Source organism: Phasianus colchicus, chromosome 6, assembly GCF_987193195.1.
Source record: "Phasianus colchicus chromosome 6, bPhaCol1.hap1.1, whole genome shotgun sequence".
In the NCBI taxonomy this organism is placed as follows: Eukaryota; Metazoa; Chordata; class Aves; order Galliformes; family Phasianidae; genus Phasianus; species Phasianus colchicus.
In genome coordinates, this window is record NC_143441.1 from 37,521,703 (window position 1) to 37,542,893 (window position 21,191).

At 41.5% G+C, this 21,191-nt stretch overlaps 1 protein-coding gene across 12 annotated transcripts in view; it reads right to left on the minus strand.

Moving 5' to 3' along the window:
- Positions 1–195: 195 nt before the first annotated feature.
- Positions 196–21,191, minus strand: part of ABI1 (abl interactor 1) — a 78,257-nt gene continuing 57,261 nt past the window's right edge. Inside the window, exons 4-12 of one of the 12 annotated variants that reach the window (XM_031614519.2) lie at positions 18,874–18,888; positions 18,039–18,139; positions 14,568–14,708; positions 12,477–12,577; positions 11,831–11,911; positions 10,022–10,189; positions 7,007–7,093; positions 2,877–3,062; positions 196–888 (exon numbers count right to left, since the gene is read on the minus strand). In XM_031614519.2, the coding sequence (XP_031470379.1) occupies positions 713–888; positions 2,877–3,062; positions 7,007–7,093; positions 10,022–10,189; positions 11,831–11,911; positions 12,477–12,577; positions 14,568–14,708; positions 18,039–18,139; positions 18,874–18,888 (1,056 nt within the window). In that variant the 3' untranslated portion in view covers positions 196–712. Of the gene's footprint in view, positions 889–2,876; positions 3,063–7,006; positions 7,094–10,021; positions 10,199–11,830; positions 11,912–12,476; positions 12,578–14,567; positions 14,709–18,038; positions 18,140–18,873; positions 18,889–21,191 lie in introns of all 12 variants that reach the window. The other 11 variants (XM_031614527.2, XM_031614520.2, XM_031614523.2 and 8 more) reach the window with 11 other exon arrangements.

A 21,191-nucleotide genomic window follows, 5' to 3' on the forward strand; every position in this document is an offset into this window, starting at 1 on the left:
TTTGGTTCACTTATATATTTATGAATGGAAAAAGTCATAATGTAAATTTACTTATTAAAAAAACTTGGGTACAAATTACACATACATAAGACCACCCATTTTTTGATTCACATGGACACCTTAGACCCAAACAACTCATTGTAATAGACTTTAGTGAGAATACTCCAGGTAAAGATTACAACAATTGGAAGCATCTTGGATTTTTAAAAAAGTATATTTCAATACATAAGTTTGTATGCATGCTTTAAACAAATATAGTTCAAGAATGAGCAAAGAGTCTAAACAAAAAGTAACATGACCAGCACTAACATTAAACTTCTCATCCAGATTTTAATATGTTAGTCTAACGTAGTGTTAGTTACCATGCTGTACTGAAAAATGTAATGGCACAATCTGAATCATGGTTCATTAAATATTATACCCTACTTCCCCAGAATATTTAGGCTGGTCATAAAATTAACAATGCGTAAGTAAATAAGTATAACCAGTTATAGACAGTTGCTTGTTTTACAGATTGCCATCAGGTAGACATACTGCCCCCAGAGACTCAGAGAGATGGACATTCAATCATACCATTAAAACAGTATGGCCTGAAGAAATGGGCACATTTTTTTGAAAGTATATTAAGACAACTCTGTTAGCTTTTAGTTACCCCTCGTAAATAATCATGGTATGACCGAGTACAAGACCCAACTTTGAAAAGCAAAGGATTTTAATCAGCATAGTGCATGATTGATTCAACATAATTCCCAGGAAACAAGCCGGTTACTCGATTGCAAACTCCTTCATACCAGCCGTCATCGTTCTTCTTTATCACATAAATGATTGCACCCTCCATAAACGACAGCTCGTCATCTTTGTCCTTTGTATAGTCATATATAGCAACAACTGTGGATTGAACAGGGAAAAGGTTAGCATCGTGCTAATAGCACCACTCAGTACGATTATATTTTGGAAAGACTTGTTTGCCATCCTGATTTTCTGTACTGAATTCACACAGTTTTCCTGTTCATCATCAAGTCCAGAAAGTGACAACTGCCTTTTCTTGCAGTCCTGACTGCCCACAAGCAGTGGGTGGTGACTGCACTGAATGCTCCTAAGCCTTCTGGTGTGGGCAAGTACCACTGGCTGGCGTGCAGTGCAACAGTGGACATGGCCACCCAACAGCTGGGTTATGAACCAGGTGGGTCTGTGAATGCGGCACTCATTTCTGCTCAGACTGCCTCAAAGGCATTCAGATCCCTGCATATCTTGATTAGAGAAAGCCTAAAAAAATCACTCTGTAGAAAAAGACCACTAGGAAAAATTTTTACACAATAGCCCCTGCAACTATACAGTGCATACTTCAATGCATGACCATATAGTCATCACAGAATTGCTCTATGATTCTGTGATCATACACAATCTTGTAAACATAGCTGTACAGAAGTGAATCATTTCCTGCCTTTGCTACAGAGTTTCTATATGATAATAAGTTTTGACATGACTTTTAAAGGGGCTGCAATGAGTGCAAGCATTAAAGTTACTATAGGAAAAAGAATGAGGGAATTTTTAACAGCATCCACTCTTTTACAGTACCTGCCTGGTAAATACTCTCATCAACCTCCTACTTACTGTGTGCAATCAACAAAGCAGAGATCTCCCTAAGGAATGACAGCGTTGCCACCTGTGCTACTGCAATTGCAAAATACTGCTACGAATACACAAACTGTGGACATCTCTTACCCTTTAAAATAGTTAATATGGATTTATGCAATAGGTCAATTTTATAGCTTTTAAGAATCTACTATTTTACATGATGAATCATTTCAGAAACCTGAGTCTTACTACCTAACAACTGATGATGGAATAGTTCAGTTCTTTTCATCCCATGAGTGCACCCTGCATATAATGCACCAGCAGTGAGGACAGAACACAGCAGTTCCACCACTGCTGCCAAGACAGTACCACAGACACATTTCATGCACATGACAGTACCAGCCAGAGCCTGAGAAAACTTGCAACGTTGCTGTTGACAAGCTGGTCGCTGTCCTAATACAGACAGCTCTATGGGCAGGAAATCAGTTATTCATGGGAAGAAATGTTTATTATATGAGTTTATGTCTAAGCACAGTTATAGTCTGCTGAGGCAGACTCACTGGTATGTCTCATAGACTCACAGAATGGTTTGGGTTGGAAGGTACATAAAGCCCATTCAGTTCCAACCCCCTGCAATGCGCAGGGCTCCCATCCAGCAGCTCAGGCTGCCCAGGGCCCCATTCAATCCAGCCTTGAACACCTTCAGGGATGGGGCACCCACGGTTCTCTGGGCAGCCAGTGCCAAGGCCTCACCATCCTCTGAGTAAGAAAATTTCCTCCAAGCATTTAACCTAAATCTCCCCTTTCAGTTTAAAACCATTCCTCGTCCTATCGCTGTCTCCATGGAAGCCTCGGTACATTTCACAGCAAAATGTTTCATGGTCTGCTCTAGCTGGCTTTCTATCTTGATGGGATAGAGCAGGACAGAGCACGGACTTTCTGGGCTTTGTACAGCACACTTTCTAGATGACTGCTCAGCAACCCTGAGGTAGCTGCAGACGCAGTCCAGCAGCTCAGCAAAGATGAAAAGCCATCGGATTCACATCTGCTTCTCATAACTGTTTCGCTATACTTTTTTTATCCCTTCATTCTAGAACGCTTGAAGATATTTTATAATCCTTCTTTAAAAGGATTATATTTTATCACATCAGGTGTAGCCACTGACAAACCAAGAACGGAACACTTCGAGTTCTGACTAGCAGGGACAATGACTTTTCATCAGACCAAGCTTTGTCATTCATCCCCTTCAGCTACCATTAATCCCCGGTGTGCAGGTACACAGTTGCAGCCCTTCCTACCTTTCTCTATGTAGTTCTTCGGCGCCCAGGCAGGATCTCCATCCGCATAGGGATCGCTGTACTGCACAACAGCAGCCTCCTCGTCCTCGTAGTCCACGGGGGGTGGGGGTGGAGGTGGGGGGGAGTCATCGAACATTGGCATCTCGTCAGGGGGCGGCGGGGGGGGAGGAGTCGGGCTATCGGCAACTGGAAACGTTGGGAAAGTTTTTTTACATGAAAACCAGTGTGCAGATATAAACAAACCTGAGGCTGTAGACTGTAAATAAAAGGGGCGGGGATGACAACACACATAGCATGCGCTATAATACCATGCACTGATTAGAAACAGAGGCTTTGTATTAAGAGCTACAACACGCAGCTACGTTCGTTATTAGTGGTCAGATCTACGAAGAGATGCTACTAGAGTCAAAGCACATGCTGCAGGTCATAAGCTGAACACCAGCAGCGGGCAGCCCTGCTCGCTGGCCATGCTGAGGGCTGGCTGCAGCGGAAGCTGTGGGAGCACTGCAAGCAGCACCCTCTGAGCTGGGCAGCAGTGGCTGCTGGCCAGCCAGCAGCACAATTCGTTCTGCACAAAGCCTTTGCCTGTACAGTCACTTTCATTTGTTTGTGAACACTGCTTCTTTGGATTCCTTCTCTCACAGCTAGCCCTAAGAGGGCAAAAAGATCTGGTACAGATCACAAAAAAGGGACGAGACTGGGCTTCAAATTTAACCAAGTGGGAAAAAGCCAAGCGATTTTTCTGCAGAAGAAAAGCTTTGTACTGATCAGTATCCTGCAGACTGGCTTGTGTGTATGCACACATCCAGGATACAGTTAACAAATGGAAAACTACAACAGGCAGCTGCTGCTCTTTGGGAAAAAGTGCTCAAGGAATTAAGTGAGTAATCCAAAATGTCAAATCCCTGCCCTGAGACTCTCCAATCAGCACAATTACAGGTTGCTTTGGGAAAGGGAAAAGAGAAAGGCATTATGGAACAAATCACTCTTTCAAACAGATCTTAGTAACATTCATAGCAGCTGGCAGAACAGGGGGAGAGAGATCTCAGATGTGAGACAAAGGGCTGTCCATCTCATTCCCTGGATCTGGGGCCACTACACACAAACCTGGGTGGGAGTTACTGTAAGGAACCGTCACCGAGCTCAGCACTGCTGTATAAGCACACAGATTTAATGCCAAGCAATCTGGGAGTCTGCATATGAAACACAGACAGAGGCTGAAATTCACTGCTCTGAGAGGGTGTGACTGAAAGAGCAGGGCATGTGCTCCAGAACACTGCTACCTTTAAGAAAGACAAGCTGGAAATCAAGGAAAGAACACAGCACAGAGTGAAGCTCTAGCTATTGCTAGTTACATTTGTTTGCTTTACTGCTCTTCACATCTGCCTGGCCAGTACTAACCAGTGACCAACCTTTGGTCCTCAGCAACACAGCTCAGCGCAGCTCTCAAGTTCTAGCTGTGCCAGAGAGGCTGCTCTGTGATGGGAGAAGGCCACAGCCCCCAGGGCACTGCTGTCACTTCAATCACAGCCCCCCACAGTGTGACTGGCCGAGCTCCGTGCCCCACAGCCTTGCGGCAGGAGGCGGCTGCCACTGTGTTAGCAATTCCTCTTCCATACAGAAACCCACTGATGTCACTTGGAGACAGACTAACAAAGTCTCTGTCCAACTGAGTGCTCTGCCTTGCCTGCATTACTGAGCAGCACTCACAGGCAGGCTTCATTATTACACCACAGGCACATGACAGCACTATTTATAAATACACAGGGTTTGTGCACTCTTTTCAGCACATCTTTCACCAAATATACTGCTATCCTTAGTATCCAGCTACAGCCAGGAAAAGAGAAGTATTGAACAACAATCCTTTGAGATGCTGAGAAATCCTTACCTTAATAAAGGCTGTATTTATTCAACAGTGAAGATGCTTATTTGACAAGAACAGAAAAGGGCAGGAAATGTGAGTGTGGAAGTGCCAACACACACCCTAACCAAAATGCTGTGCTCGCAGTGGGTTTTTATGGAAATGTGTAAAACAATTCAACATCACATTTACACAAGGGGAGAAAATGGAACAGAAAATCAGACAAGTGTCACCCCAGGATGTGTCGCCACCTCTGGGATTGTAGCCTACACATTGCCTGGCTCTGAACTCAGCCAGGCAAAATCAGGAACAGCGTCAATTTTTCTAGGGGAAAAAAATGGCATACAGAAGTACTCTAAATGAGAAAGGGTACAGGGTCCGGTACAGAGACCAGACCTAACAAAGCTTCAAAGTGAAGCATTTTCTCCAACTTGTGCTCACATCCATGTTGTTAAGTGGGGCCCTGCAGACTCATTTTTAACAGAGTGGGTGTGAGAGTGCAGCAGCTGACAGCTAGTTGCTGGTCCCTGGGCACACTGTTAAACCTCTCTGCAGGAGACACCCATGGCTTGGGCACAGGGCGCAGGAAAAAAGAACAGGCCTTGAGCATTTTCTAATTCTCTGCCCTAGAAAAAGTCTGAAAGAAGTCCACAGCGTGCACAGAGGATGCTTTCCAAACCCACCAATCTTGATGAAAAGGAAAGACAGACTTTTCCCATAAGAGACAAGCCTACCCGTGTCTCTATAACTCCATTTCCTGTGATTGTACAACAAGACAGTTGAAGGTCCCCTGCAGCCAGTTCTACTGAGTGTGTGCACAGTTGCCACGTGCACTCCCACCTCTGAAACAAGGGAGCAGCAGCAGCTCAAAGCCATACTCATTAGAGAACTTTCAAACCCCAGGGACTATTAAAGAAAGAAAATAAACAGGACAATTTCTAGACCATGTTTCAAGCTATTTTCTGCTGCAATCTCATTCACAAGTCAGCTTTAGTTTTCGTTGTGACACAGACAAATAAGTCTGTCCCTTTCACCTCTGCTCTCCCAAGTGCTATGTTATCTCCAAGAGGGCAATACTTGGAACAATTCTGAAGCAGGTGTCAATTTTCTCAAGTTATCCACAAGTTAAGACATTTTGTACCTTACATCTTTAGTACATCTAACTCTATACTTTGCATTTTGGGAAGGCATGTCAATTTTGTGGCATGCTAGTCTACATGAACATGATCCTTAGCATTCATCTAACATAACACAAAACACCTTCTTTCTGAATGGGAACCACAGAGATGCTTCTTACACCTGGAGAAATGCTCACAATATGAGCACTAAGAAGCTCATATGGGAAGCTGCATAGCAGCACTGATCAGTGCTGAGGGCCCCTCAGCATATCCTGGAGCACCACTGCAGTAACAGTTCCTGAGATTCTAGCAGACTCCACCATGATTCTCAAATGCCTTAAGAATGCTATCATTTCATGCCCTACCTGCATTGCATTCTTTCTTTTGTTTACAAAACAACAACATTCTCCTGCAACAAAGATGAACTCACAGCAGGAGCAAGACTTTACCCCTACACTAGCATTTGGGATAGGAACACTCACCTGAAATGAATCAAGCAATAATGGTAAAAGCAGAGATAGCGGTGGAAAACAGATCACAGCCAGGGAGCATCTCTCACAAATCTATCCGCAGAGCTATGCTGTAAGCAGCTCAGTAGGGAAATCTGGCTACAGGACACAAAGCAATGGAGAATGAAAGGCGAGCGAGAGGAGAAATACCTCAGGAGCTCCTTTGTAATGGCATTAGATTGTAAGACTGCACATTTCCAATTGCCTTTGTGGCTTCCCAAAAACTACTGCAGTACTGGAGTCAGTGATTGCACAGTACATATTTTGACAGTCTGCATAAGCCTTCTAATAAAAACTAATCAATTATCCCTACTGAAAAAGCCTCAGGCAGGATGATTCAACATGAAATTAATATTTTAATTAAGATACACTTCTACATTCAGATGAAGCAGATGCCACATATTTCACACTGTATTTCTCTAATAAATTTGCAGTTTGGGACTTAAATGGGTCAGTAATAATCATGCATGTGTTATAGAATATTGACGAGTGTGCCCTTCAGCTCCAATAGCATATTGACACTACAACGCAAGATGGTATTAGCTTCTGGAAAAGGAAACAAAAGAGAGTCTGACTTGCCAGCCATGCATGCTAGAAGAAAGGAGGCTCTACCCTTTAATAGCTCAGCTTGTCCAAACTTACTGTTTTCCTGCACCCTGGCCACGAAGCCTGTGAGAGGTATCTGTGGAGTCAACTGAGGCATAGGGGGAGGGGGTGGAGCAATAGAAACTGGTAGCAAGACACACACCAGATGGGGAAAGTCAAACGGACACAGGGGAAAAAAAAAAAAAAAGAAACAAACAAAAGCAGCCGTCAGTAACGAGGACCACAAAACAAAGTATGTCAAGAACAACAAGAACACACACACAGAAGAACCTTCTTCAAGCTTGTGTTTCCAACGAGGCTGAATTCGTGGCTAGCCAATCGAGGCCCAGAAAGCAAAACCTGCTTGCATCCATCTGAGCACAAAGCAGAGTGCAGCCCACAGCGGGGAGCTCCTGGGGTGAGTGCGGGGGCTCAGGCAGCACGCCATGCTGAGCTTCTCATTGTGCTCACAATTGCTCAGATCCAGGAGTTCTCTGTGTAAAGTGTGCAGCCAGAAGAGGATTCTGGACTCCTCCTCTACCATCAGAGCAGAGAGCTACATCAAACGCAGCAAAACAGCACTAATACAGAGTAAAGACAGCGACTTTACAAAGGTAACAATGCTGTGATGTCAGTACTCGTACAGAGCACCTCCTGTAATTTTGCTGGGGATGGGGACAAGGGATTGCTCACAGCGTTGTTGTTCTGCATATAAAAAGGGACTTGTTGGAAAGAAAATAGGTAGGTTTTGAGCGGAATGGTGTTTTATTTCAAGTTATTAAGCTCTCTGTGGTTAGAGCCACCCTGCAACTTAAGAACTGTGAAGTTGTTAAGTGGCAAAGGCTTCTTGTTTCCCCTGAAGCACAGCCCTGCTCACTGAGACATGAGACAGGAAACACTGAACCAGCACTCAGCCCTGCCAGGTTGACAGCTGAGATGTTCAGCTTTTCCCTCTGCTCACAACAGAGAGGCCTGGTGGCAGCGAGACGTGCCACATAAAGTATCGGTGCTGGTGGGACAGCAGTGAAGGTGGGAAGGAGGGAGAAAAAAGCAAACAAAAAAGAAAAGAACAATAGCACATCGACTCATTTGTTTACACTGTGCCTCTTCTCAGGAGAATTTCTCTTGCATCAAAGCAGAGAATTCCTGTGAAGATGGGAATTCAGCAGCATAATCCAGTTGGAATCAAATTTGAAAGAGGTTCTGTACTTCCAAGTAAGCAACAGTTTTAAATAAAGCCATGACTAAGATTAATGTTTGATGAATAAAAATGAAGCATTTAGTTCATTACAAAACCAATAATCAAATCAACTGAATGGGGGAAACAACCAATAAAGGAGGGACAACAAACAGGTTTCTCACAAAATTGAAGTAAACATCTAAGAAAAAAACAGAATATTTGTTAGCATGAGAAGTAAAATCTTAAGGAAACATGGAACCTAGATTTAATGTCAAGACAGCAGCATTAAAAAAATCACCAGTTACAGAAACAGAGAAAAAAACAGTTTAAGGTAGAAAAAACACACCCATCATCAAAATACTGTTCAAAAAAATTTTGACAATCAGTATTTTGAAAACACCAGAGATGCCGGACTGAGGAACAGCACCTGCATTTGAGCAAAAAATTGCTTTGAAAAACTCCAAATGTTCAGAAATAGTGGTGTGCAGAGCATTCAAGGTGACTAACTATTTCCAGAAGTCCTGCTTATTCATCAGAACACAACTGTTTGAGCAGGAGGGGGTTTCTGTTACTATGGACAATTAATTTTGGGGAGCAGAGTGTGAAAGAAAATGAAGAGTCAGTCTGAAAATAAGAAATGGGGAATTAAAAAAAAAAGTAGATAGGTACTGTGCCTGCGTAGAAAGACGTTCTTGGACTAATGTTGTACTTGTAAACCACTGAGAAAGTGTTTCACCCTGGTGTCTCAAATATTGTCTATGTGTTCTCTCCTTAAGAATAAGTATACTACCAGGCAGCACTGGTCTGTAGAGATCTTCAGCCCAAACATCAACGTTTCTTTTTATAGGATTATCACTCTGAAGTTTAGAGTTGGCACAGCACTAGAAGTCATGCGACTACAGTCACTACTCTACGTATATTTGGTCAAAATGATCCTTGTTGTTTCCAGTAAGGAAGAATTTCAACAAGGATAATTTTGAACTGAAAACAGTAAGGAAAAAGTTCCCGATCTAAACATAGCTTTTCACCAAGATTCTAGTAGATCCCTCTTTTGCAGAAATTCCTGCAGTCAACCCTGCTTGCCGTGTTCTGTGGTTAGGCAGAACCCTGCTGACTAAAACCAGGCTCAGCTGCCCACTGCATAGAATCATAGAGCTGGGGTGGGTTGAAAAGGACCACAATGATCATCTAGATTAAACCCTCCTGCTATGTGCAGGGTTGCCAACCACTAGACCAGGCTGCCCAGAGCCACATCCAGCCTGGCCTTGAATGCCTCTAGGGATGGGGCATCCCACCGCTCACTCATTTCTATCTCCTCTATTGGTGTAGAAGCATAGAGGAGCAATTTGTTAAAAAGAAAAGAGACTGAACTCTTTGTCCCTTCTCTAACAGTCAAGTTTAAAGTGAAGAACAAAAGAGAAATTTGGAGACAGAAATAGGATTTGAGAACAAGACAGAGACAGGGAGATACTGAGTAATGGGAAAAGCTTCTTTTATGAGCATTGTGCTCCAATAGCACTCTCTCGCCACTAGTCCAGTAGTGGAGGAAGTGTGCTACAACCACATTAGGTCTCCTGCAAAAAATCTGGTTTTAGTTTATGTTCTCCAAGCACACCTGAAATGCTAAGTATAATGTGCCCATAATTAGACAGGCAATCATCATAATTTCTCATTGTGAGTAACAGCAAACAACTCAGAGGGGAAAAACAGTGAAATTGCTTACAGTACAAACTCTGTACAACTCAGAGTTTTTCTTGTTTGTTTTTCCTTCTATTTCAGGAAAGAAAGCAATAATCTTATTGATGCTCTTCACAAATGAATTAAAATGCCATGCATGCTTTTACAATCATTTTGCTCAAAACAGTTTTTGATTTCAGAGCTCAGAAGCTTACTTGAATTTTGAGAATAAAGAGGCCCGCCATTAACATGAGGTTGAGCAGAAAATGGGGCAGTCACAGAAGGATTCCGTCTGTATCCACCAGAAGATGCTGAAGAAGTGGTAGAGTTGTGTCGCGAGATTTGCCTGGTCATTGTGCCATACTGGGAACCAGGAGCTGAACCTGGAGCAGCTGAAAAGCATTAGCCAGAGGAACCAAGGAAAAGACTTGAGCAGAGCATTACTTGGGATAGAATGCAGAAAACAGAAAAAGCCCAGAACCTGGGAATTATTTCACCACACATCACCAATAAATTAAGACAGTAACAGGAGATTAACAGAAGACAAACATCCCTGTTATAATCAATAATGAGAAAACATACACAGGACATAAAAGAACATTCATATAAAGGGCATTTGAGAAATGCTGATAACTACTTTGACAGTCTGGATGGGGCTGGAAACTTGGACCAGCTTCCAGCTCCTAAGCATATCTCAATAATTCTACATGCAATACCCTTTATTGAAAAGCGCACACAAAAAAATCACACATTCTGCTCAAAGCAAATGTTCTCCATTGTGAACCAGAATTCGTCTCCAATCAAATATTAAAAAATGCTCTAATAAAATAGTAAAATAAATGTCACGAGCTTCAGATGCTTGGCACATTCACCAATCATATTTGCTACTTGTGCTTTTATATTCATGGAATTTGCACTTCTACTAGATCAGAATCACCAGTTCAGGCTGTCAGAAAGACATGTCACTCATTCTTCAAGATGGATACCCATTTTTACCTTCCCCATGCTTGCTGCACAAAAGCCAAGGTTAATAAAACAATTTAAGTTCTCTTTTTGCATTCACCTCTGACAGATAAATGAAAGCATCAAGCCTTGCAAACTAATGAATCTCAAACATAGAGGTCACATGGATCAACGCACAACTCTGCAGTTTTTAAATGCAAAAACTGTTTTGCAATAAAAAGTTCTGTGCTTTTAAATATATACGTATATATCTTATACAGATAAAAATATATACAAAACGCACACGCACAGCAGAGTGTGCAGTCAGAAGTTTGCAGTCCTGTAGTGCCATCCAAAGTCACTTTCGCTTAACACTTCAGTAAGAGAAAGTGCAAAGGGTTACAAGGGTCAAAGCCTCCAAAGCTGGTTTCATAACAAGATCTATGAATTTTGACATCAGTCTCTGATAGGAAAGGGAGAGGTCTGTGTGGTTTTACACTTATTACTTTTAAATCCTTTCCTAACAGCAACATGTAATGTTTAAGCATTTTTTCAAGAGCTGTCGGCTTGTATCATAAAATCTTCCAGTTTGGCATCTGCCTGCAGCATTACAGGATCAAACCCAAGCCACTGTGACAGACACTTCTGCTTTTCAGTCACCTTTTTCCCACAGGATAGAATACATACATCACCCTACACATCAGCTACCATTTTTAAGTGAGAGTGCAACCATAGCAGCTTAGTTTCAACTGCAAGAGTGATACAGCAGAATGGCAATGTTCCAGCTGATTTTGAGTTCTTTCAGATCAGACAGACTGGACCTTATTGGGAACAGAGATTTCAAGCAACTAGCAGCTTTTCCCCGTACCTTGTACATTTACCTTCAGAGGCTTTAACCACAGGAAATTAGTGGAGATTAGATTTGTTTAAAGAAAAAAAAATCACATCAGAACTGATTTTTATGTTAAAATCATGTAGACCCCAGTACATGAAAAAAACAGCTTCACTAAGTCCATTAGGAAGAGATGATTATTGATTATGCAGCGTGACTGCAATCACTTCAGCATTGACACAAGTCTCACCTATCAGACTGCCCATCGGGAGAGGTGGTGGTAGTGGTGGTGCTGGCGGGGCTCCAGGAGGAGGAGGAACAGAAATGTGTGCTAATAAAATAGTTTATATTCCCAATTAGGCCACATATTTAAAAAGCAGGTAAGAAAGCAAGGGCACTTGATAGGCTTCCCAAATAAATACAAAAATTCAACTTTAGTAAACTGATACAAGCTCAGACACTGATCCTACAAAGGGTTCTTTACCTGCAGGTCTTTATTCCCATTTATTTCAATGGGGTGACAGATGATAGTAAGATATATGCCTATTTGGACCAGTGCAGGATCAGAAACACCTGGGAAATAGAAAGGAAAGCCTACACGTGTGTAAGAAAGTGAACCAAGGAACAAATTCAACAGATTTAGACACTGAGAAATCTCTTTCACTGCTGTGCTATACACACCAGTTCTCCTGCTTCTGTCAGTGGTCTCTCTCACAGCTTAGCAACTTCAGACTGTACCAGAATAAACACTAATTGACAAGTCTGAATTCTACTACTGTCAATGTTCTGTGGGTCATCTTCTGTATTTTATTTGAGGTAAAAACCTCTATTCACTTGTACAAACACAAGAGATTGATATTAAAGCCTGAAGTTAACATGGGAAGAGTCCCTCCTACCTGGCCCAATGGTTGGCGGCGAAGGTGTAGGCACGGCAATGGGAATGCCAATACTGCTGCTGCCGCTATTCTCTCGACTGCCACTTCCTCCACTACTACCGCTATAAGAGAAAAACAGAAAAACAAGTAGTAGCACACATTTCCTACAAAAGCCTATCAACAGCCATGTTTCTTGTGTGAACTCTGCTGGTTTAACTCAATTACAGACAGTCAAAAAATCCACTATAAAAAGTCCTTGTCTCTACCTACAATCTCATATAGCTAATCAACTATGCAGGAAGCATTGCATCCCTAATAAATGGAATTAGCTAAGCTGATGAACACCACTATGCATAAAATGTATAATTACACGACTTCAAAAATAAAAAGGTAAGGAACCATACCAGTTCTAGGCAACGGAGTAACAACTGCAGGAATAGTTCAAGAGCCTTGTCTTAATTAGAAGCAATAAACTGGGCTGGAAGAGTTCATGCCTAAACTACAAATAATTATTTAAAATTAATTATGCTGTCAGCTGAAGGAACTTTTCCTCTACTTAGAATAAAAAGTTTTTCACTGAGAAAAGCTGCGATTATCCAAGCTGGGTAGGAGAAGGGAAGGAATAATCTGCATAGCCAATACACCTTTTCACACACACACACAATTTGTGTATGAGAAGTCTGTTTCTAAGATAGTCTATAAGATAACAGTACAACCAGGTGGCAATTTGTCTCAGTACTGTTCATATGTCCTAGGCCAGCAATACAGATTTTTACAGAACACACTTTTAGTGATCTACTGCAGAGACCAAAACATCTCTTTCCACTGAGGAATGAAAAAAGGAATCAAAGTTCAGACAACATCTGTCCTTATTCTTACCTGAGAACATTCCTTGGGCCAAGGCTTGAATTTACTCAGATTAAATAAATAATATAAAGGGGACTAAGCAGTCAAGATGCCTTGAAGCCAAAACACCACCACTTTCATCCATTCACGTTAATGATGAAGTACCCAGTGATTTTACAGTTTATTTACCAATCCTGGGTAGCTACAAATCATTCAAACATTTCTTAAGAAATTAGTACTGTTACAAAAAGAGAATCAGTGATCTGAAATGGAAGCCAAGATAATTCCTTCAAAATTAGTGTTCTTTCTGCTGAAGACCTTGATCTTGTCACCATGGTTGCAGCTGACTTTCTAACTGCAGTCTACACAAAATACAGATCTTGTGAGACAAGTGTAGGGAGCATTCACAGGAGCCAGCTAAACAGATTAACAAGATCTTCATTGCATCCAGATTTAGACACTATTTAATTCTGACAGTATTTCATGAACATCGTGTCCAAAATACCTTCAATCCCTAATTAGTGACCAATTGTGTTTAATTGTCTACAGAGTGTTAAAAAAAGTTAAGGAAGACGCTCTCTGAAATATAAACTACCATTTTATTTTTAGCTACAGTGAACTCTTTTGTCTGTTGTTTTTTTTTCCTGCAGTTTGGAAGTTTTGATACTGTCAAACTAAACTCACTCATGAGGCTCGAAGAAAAATCTATCCTTGCAATTTGAGAATAAATTTACATGATAAAAAAAAAAAAGAACAAAGTACAATAAGATACCTTTCTCACCTCAGGACACACTACTCTTTCATCAAAATCCTCGATCTTGTGGAAACAATTGGCTAATGCCAATACCTGCTTTGTGAGTAAGCTTTACATTCCACTTCTATCATGCAAGCACTGATTACAAGCATTAAGTTTTAGCCAAAAGAAAGCAATTCGCTCTTTCAGACTACTTTCATCATAGTGTTTTTAATCAAGAGAAATTCTCCTTTGCAACTACTGGACTTGAAAATAACAAAAAAACTATTCTATAAAGGGTAACTACATTTTAGACTAAGGTTAGCTAGGCAGCTTTTAACCCAGTAGGACCCATCACTGCCTGACTTCTCAACTACATAAATTTTGAAGTTCTGCTTATTTTTGGGAAAAAAGTACCACAGGAAATGAAGTCCATGCTGCCAAGAACACTAAGCTTCAAAGCTTTTCTGTGACTTTCAGTAAACAGCAGCGTGCCAGGCAGGAAGGAGTGTGAGTGAGAAAAAATATTCTACCTGTGTGTTCTTGGTCTCTGGTTCAAGGAAGCTGTTCTCCCCGGGCTGTGCTGGCTGCCCAGTCTGGCAGGACTGGTCATGTAATCATTAGGGACCGTTGGTGGTTTGACTGGCTCCAGGGTTTTGTAAGGAGTATTTCGCCTGGTCAAGAGAGAAAGATTTGAAGACAGAAAGATAAACAATCAGTAGATCAAAAGGATAACTGCATGAAGTAGTGAAGCCACTTTTTTACATTTTCACATAAGACCACAGTGACCCACATTAGAGTATATTAAACAAATTTCACCACAGAGAGGTGGTGAAATCACCTTCAACTCTCTAAAGTGCTCTTACGTAGAAAGATTCACACAAGTTGGCCTAGAGCACAAACCGATTAATAAAGTCTAAGCTAAATACATCACCAAAAATATATGCTTCGAACTAAATACCATACAGCAGTTACACCTGTACCATATCCCAGGGTTATCTTTTAATACACTGCATGAAAGCAAATCTTTCCCTTTTAACAATGCCTTCTTTCTCCCTCTCCTCTCCAAATGCTTAACCATCCTAAAAGCATTCTTGGCTGAAGGTATTCAACTCATTAAGACAGGAGTAAGTCCAAACTATTCACAGAACAAGTTACGTATGCAATCATCAGTGCTCTTCCTAGTAACGCTGTTTTATGCTGTAATCAAGCATATCACTTAAGCAGACCTTTAAGCACTTCAGAGATCAGCTTCATTGTCTCCATTCTACAGACACAGAAAGTGAATCTCAGAGACTTCCAAGGTCACTGAGCAGGCTGCATCAACTCAGAAATGCAGCATGGATCTTTCGAGATCTATTTACCCACCCCGCTTCTGCCTTCAGAACAGTGTGTGTATTGTACTGAGCTGCAGAGCTCTTCAGTTCTCACCAGTTACCAAGAGATCTCTTGCAAGACACGGAACTTGGCAACACACCAGCTAAGCAAAAACAAAAATAGTAAACTACTGGCATTTAATCACTTGTTCCATTGCTGGTTATAACCAGCCTGTTAAGCTATATTGTTTCACAATATTTTAAGAAATGTATCTACTTCCTTTTTACAATGTAGAATACAACAGTACTTAATTTTAACTAAAAATTTAACTATTAAAAACTCTCTTGAGGAAAAAAATGGGAATATCATGTTTGTTTGTACGAATGATGGTGTTTGTAAATTAGTTTGTGTATATAAAGAACTGCAGATGACTCTGATGTGCAGACTGCCACCACCTGTAGACCTGCCAGAAAAAATCAGTCATGGGAAAAATAAAGTGACTTTGTATTCCACTTGTAAGAGATAGAGCTCTAAATACCACCAAGTGAAATAATAAGCACAGAAGATTTAAAATGTGCTTCCAACAGAAATAACCTTGAAAACTAACATTTTGAAGTATTCTATCTTGGAATGCACTGGCAATAAGAAATGCAGCCTCTTGGCTCAATAGCACTATTTATTTTGCCTGTCCAATTTCAATATCCTATCAAAAGCAAACCCTGCTACATCCTCAGGCTCAGCTGAATACTGTTCTCAGCTTCACTGAAGGACTGAAACTCCCATGCACAGAGAAGTAAAAAATAATTTCTTTGTGCCATGCAGGTCCAACCCATCCCTCTGTTTTTCTGCCAGTCTTGCATGGCAGAGGAGAGCAGCCCTTCTCTGACACAGCAGCGCCAACACCCACTGCCTACTGCCACAGGGGAGCCGAAAGTAGCCTAAGGCCATGCTCTGTTCCAGGTTTCTCATGGTGCAGCTGCTCCCTCCAATCAGCTTCTCCAGCTCCAGCCTTTCGCTCGCTTTCTTCCCTGCTTCCAGCCTGAGCAGCCCCCCCAAAAGCCCCTGTACCCACTGTTCGTTCATTTCACAGCTCAAGCAGCTTCTGAGCAAGACTCTTTCCCAGCATCACTTTGGATCACCCTGCCCTTGCCTTGGAGGGATAAGCTGTACGTGTACTTCAGGGCTCATGTTAGACATCAAGCTTGTTCTGATTTATACGCTTATCTCTGTTTTCTGGATGAAAGGGAGAAGAGCAGCATCCTTGCGGTTTCTAGCATTTTTTTCAGCATATATTAAGGAAAACAGTCATGCCCACGATATTTCATGCTTTGGCAGAACATGGCTGCTCGAGACAAGAGCTGCACTTCCTGAACAAAAAGGGCAGATAGAAATCTCTGTTAGGAACCCACATTATTCCTTCCCCTCAGTCAACTGCTGCTTTTTGTCATGCTCATCTGGAAATTACGTTGGGCTGATTAATCCTTAGCAGGCATCAGCTGAGGCAACAGGAGTATGAGAGACTGCTCAGCAGTCCATCAGCACTGCTGCCACACTGGGGGCAGCCAGGAGGATGTAAAATCCTACCCAGCTTCCCAGGCTGATCAACAACAACAACAACAACGGCTCTCTCAGCTGGGATAAGAGAGACAATTGGAATGCTGATTTTGTGCCCTTGAGCAATGGGAATTTTCAGAAAACATGCTGAGAAACTCCCTAGGGTAATTTTTCTGTAGAATACACAATAAACACTGCCATCCTGAAGCAGCAAAGCAGCAAATCAGGATTAAAAATCACTAAGTCTTTGACAAAAGCAGTTGCTGCTCCTAATTTTCCTTGGCTGTTTCTTCAGCTCTGTCTCATTACTTCTCATTTCTCCAGCTGCCCAGCTCTCCGAGAAAACATGCTGAAGCTGACACAGCCACAGCAGCCAGCTTTAAAGTGCCTCAGTCACCAACAGCATAAAGGAAAGCTAAGTGTGACAAACAGGTAGAAGACCTTGTTTCAAATGCTCCCTCAGCAGACAAAGCCACACGGCACACGCTCTGAGCTGTTCAGGTATTCATGCTTTGGTCTCTACCAACAGATACTTGCTGGCATACAGTGATAAGCAGATTTCATTCCCCAAGGTCCAGAGCAGAGAAATTGATGATATGGTAGGGAACTCTGGTCACAGGGAGGCTTGGAAAAAGCAAAATCTTTCCTCATTTAAATGTAAAAATAAAAGTTCACAAGTCAGTGAGAATCAGTGTTGCCAATATGTTAATGATGCCATGAATTTTGCTTATTTAATGCAATAAATATGCTCTCAACAGCCATTTCCTAACTCTGTAATGAGAAACAAGCAGACAAGAACTTCAACAATGAAATCTTTCCTCTGCTGAAGTTAAAACCTTATTGATATTCTCTCACATTACCCAGGACTTCTGCCCAAAATTCAGGAATAACAATAACTTCTCCTTTATCAATATCTACAATAAACCCACTCTCCCACGAAAAGCAGTTATTTCAAAAGGTCATCATGAAAATATGATGCTGTGCAGCTGAAAGGGTTTACACAGCAAAACTAGTTCTGTTATTTCCTAAAGGCAATCAGAACTGCTATCTATCTACCTATTTAAGAAACATCAACATTGGTGCATTTAAAGCTGTGTCTTCAACAGATAGGACCAAGCACGATTCATTCTTACCCCAGAGTTCCCCGGCCTGACATGGGAGGACTTGGTGGTTTTTGTGTAGGCGGATTTGTTCTTGACAAGGTGCCAGTTCTTGCAGGCTGGTTATTTCCATGCTGAAATAAGGGAAAACATGATTTTATTTTTATAACGGAGCAGCTCTATTATTGACAGGTTTTGTTGTTTTTTTTTAAGTGTAAGACTATGAAGCGAGAATTCCCAGACAGCTGTCAAACAGCAAGTTTTTAGCTACACACAAGACAGACAATAGTATATACAAAGAGTTCAAATACAAGCTTAATGTTATTTTTGCTATTAATGTACAACAGACATTGGAAAGCTAGGCAATTGACAGTTTCATGCACAAATCTCTCGTTTCTCTCTTTTCTTTAAGGGAAGCCACATTTGTGTTCATCTCAGTTGGAGTGTTAATAATTTCAATCAAACATTAATGCTGACAGTACAATACAGTCAGCGCAGGCCCAGGATGGCTCAGCTCACCCCTGCTATTTGACTAGCAGAGTCATTCAGATTGTCTGGGAAGTCTCCCGCAAAAAAAAATGTAAGTGAAGGGAATTGAGGCATCTACTGAATTCAGAGCAAAGCACTACATGTGTTAGAGAAATTAATTGTCTATGTGTAAATGCAGATGTCAATGTATCGCAGATATATTGACAGGCTAAACGCTGAAAACAACAAAACATTCAAGTACAGCATGTTTAATCTAAATATCCTATGGAAAGCAGAGGAGAGCGTAAGAGCGCGCTAGTTTTCAGTTTTAATGGCTCTGCAGCCTCTACTATCAGTCACATGAGGCACTGTGGGGCAAAGGAGAAATAACACTTCTTACCTTGGCTTTTAGCCACTTAACGTTGGCAAAAAAAGGGGGAAAAAGGGAGAAATTAATGGCAGATCCATCACAACTGACAGGACAGGTTAAACTACAGATAATCACATTTAAAAATATAATCTGAGTCTACTTAGTCTACTTAGCTACATCCCAGTACACTAACATTGATGTTACTGGCTCACACTGTCACACAGCAGAATGTTCCATGACTAAGCAACATCCAGGGAAAAACCACTTGTGACAAAACGAAGCTTAGCTGAGCTTTGCCAGGTCTGTTTGCCAGGCTCCTCATGTGCAGTAACGGGTTGAAGAGCCCTTTGCTGACTGTTCAAGTCCAAAACCAAATCAATGCTATTTCAATGGCAACATGCACTTAAGAATTTGTTCACAAAACCACAGTTGCAGCTATACGGCGCAGAGTGGACTTGCCCGTTGTTTTGACACTTAACCTTTGTGTGTTTTGAAGAAATTCTAGCTGCTGCTTTGAATGGTAAATAAAGAAAAGAGAGTTTTCAGACAGGATGAGCAGCAGAGCCTTTCACCTCTGGTTTATTGATTGAAACCTGATTCAAGCCAGCACTGTGCTGGCTGCTCAAAACGGTGTTGGCAGTGCTTTAATGATTGTCATGCTGAAATTTCAGCTCTTAGAATCAAGTCATTATGTGACTCTACTGTATTATTTTTACTGCCTTCGTGACTGCAGAGAAAAAAATTATGACAGCTTGGCTTCATAGTTCTATAAAGAAAACTAATGTAATTTTTTTTTTTTTTTTTTTAATTCAAGGTGAGATCTTTGATTTTACTGAGGGGGTGGGAATCCATCATTTTGAATGCAGACAAGAGGTAGTTTCACTTACTTTCAAAAAAATCTCAGCACCCCCAAAACATAAAACAATCCCAGTACTGTTTTTAAGGTCATCTGGAAATAAATTGTCATTTCCAGACCAAGAGCCACAGACCAATTTAAAGGAGTTCATGAACCTTGAAAAAATAATTCAAATACACAATACAACAATGCAGATGTGTGACACTTCTGACAGGGTTTGCCCAACCACTGAGAAACAGCTGGGCTTAAAAATCAAAAGGCTGAAAGCCAGTGCCCTGAAGTTATTCATATCACAAAAACACAAAGCCCATTCCAAAATTCAAATGAAAAAGCTTAGCTGAGGTAAGTAAATTTGAAGGCCATCCTGTTCACTCCCAGTCTGGGTCGAGGTTCATCAGCAGAGTAACAGAATGAAGGCATTTGAACCACATCTGTCTCTACGTACTTATTTCATGGATAAACATGACGCTCAATTTCCATGATGCCAGGGTAGTCTCCCAAGCACTACATTTTTAAAACAAGCTTTTAGCAGTTTAGCTTTCCCCTCTCTTAGGAGGAACCTTCCCCTTACTCGACCAGTTGTCAAGGGCAATGGCATAACACAAATAGAGACCAAAAAGTGAAACTGTTGTTCTGTTCCCTTTGCCCCCACCCTAGCAGCCAGACAGAAACCTTTTAAAGGCTTAAAAGGAAGGGTGGCATGGTTTCTTACCCAGTCTCTATCACTGAATTTGCCTGCTTCAGAAATTTAAAGACAAAAAGCTTCCTGTCTTTCATTCCCTTCTGCAGCATCACACAAGACTTCTGGTGAGTCTTCCCACCCCCTCCTTAATCGCTGTTACATTCTGCCCCCACTGCAGCAACAGAGTATCTTCACGAAGCACTGAATCAGGAATCTTTCATCTTATCTCAAACCTGCTTGCTGCTAAGCACTGTTCAACATGCTGAATGTATCCAAAGTCCAGCAGCTCTTGACCTTTACCTCTATTGCTACGACTTCACCAGGTGACCTTCATCTCTTTCAGTAGCGACTATGTTATATGAACCAATGTTCAGATCCACAAACACGCACACATCTCTTCATTATACAGAAGAGTTGATGGCTGCTGTCATTCTGCTTTCAGTAAGTGAAAAGCTCTGTGCATGTCCCCTGTGCTGCTGTTAATGTAAACAGGAGTCATATGGACAGGAAAACACAGAAGGAAGGAACAGAAAGGGAATGAGATTCTTATGGGAGAGGAACTCTGGATCCAGAAGACAGAAGTATGGCAGGAACACAGATGAATCAAAGGGAGATGAGCCATATGGCTGTTTAATCATGGTTAGTAAGCTAATTAATTAGGAGACATTTTCTTGTATTTATTGGCTGATCTTATGAGGTCAATCATGCTGCATTTCTTGGTCTGAAAGCCAAATTTAGTGCTATCTAAACAGTTCCAAAAATTGCTTTGAGCTGGGAACAGTTTAGGCAGCAGTCTGGCATCAATATAGC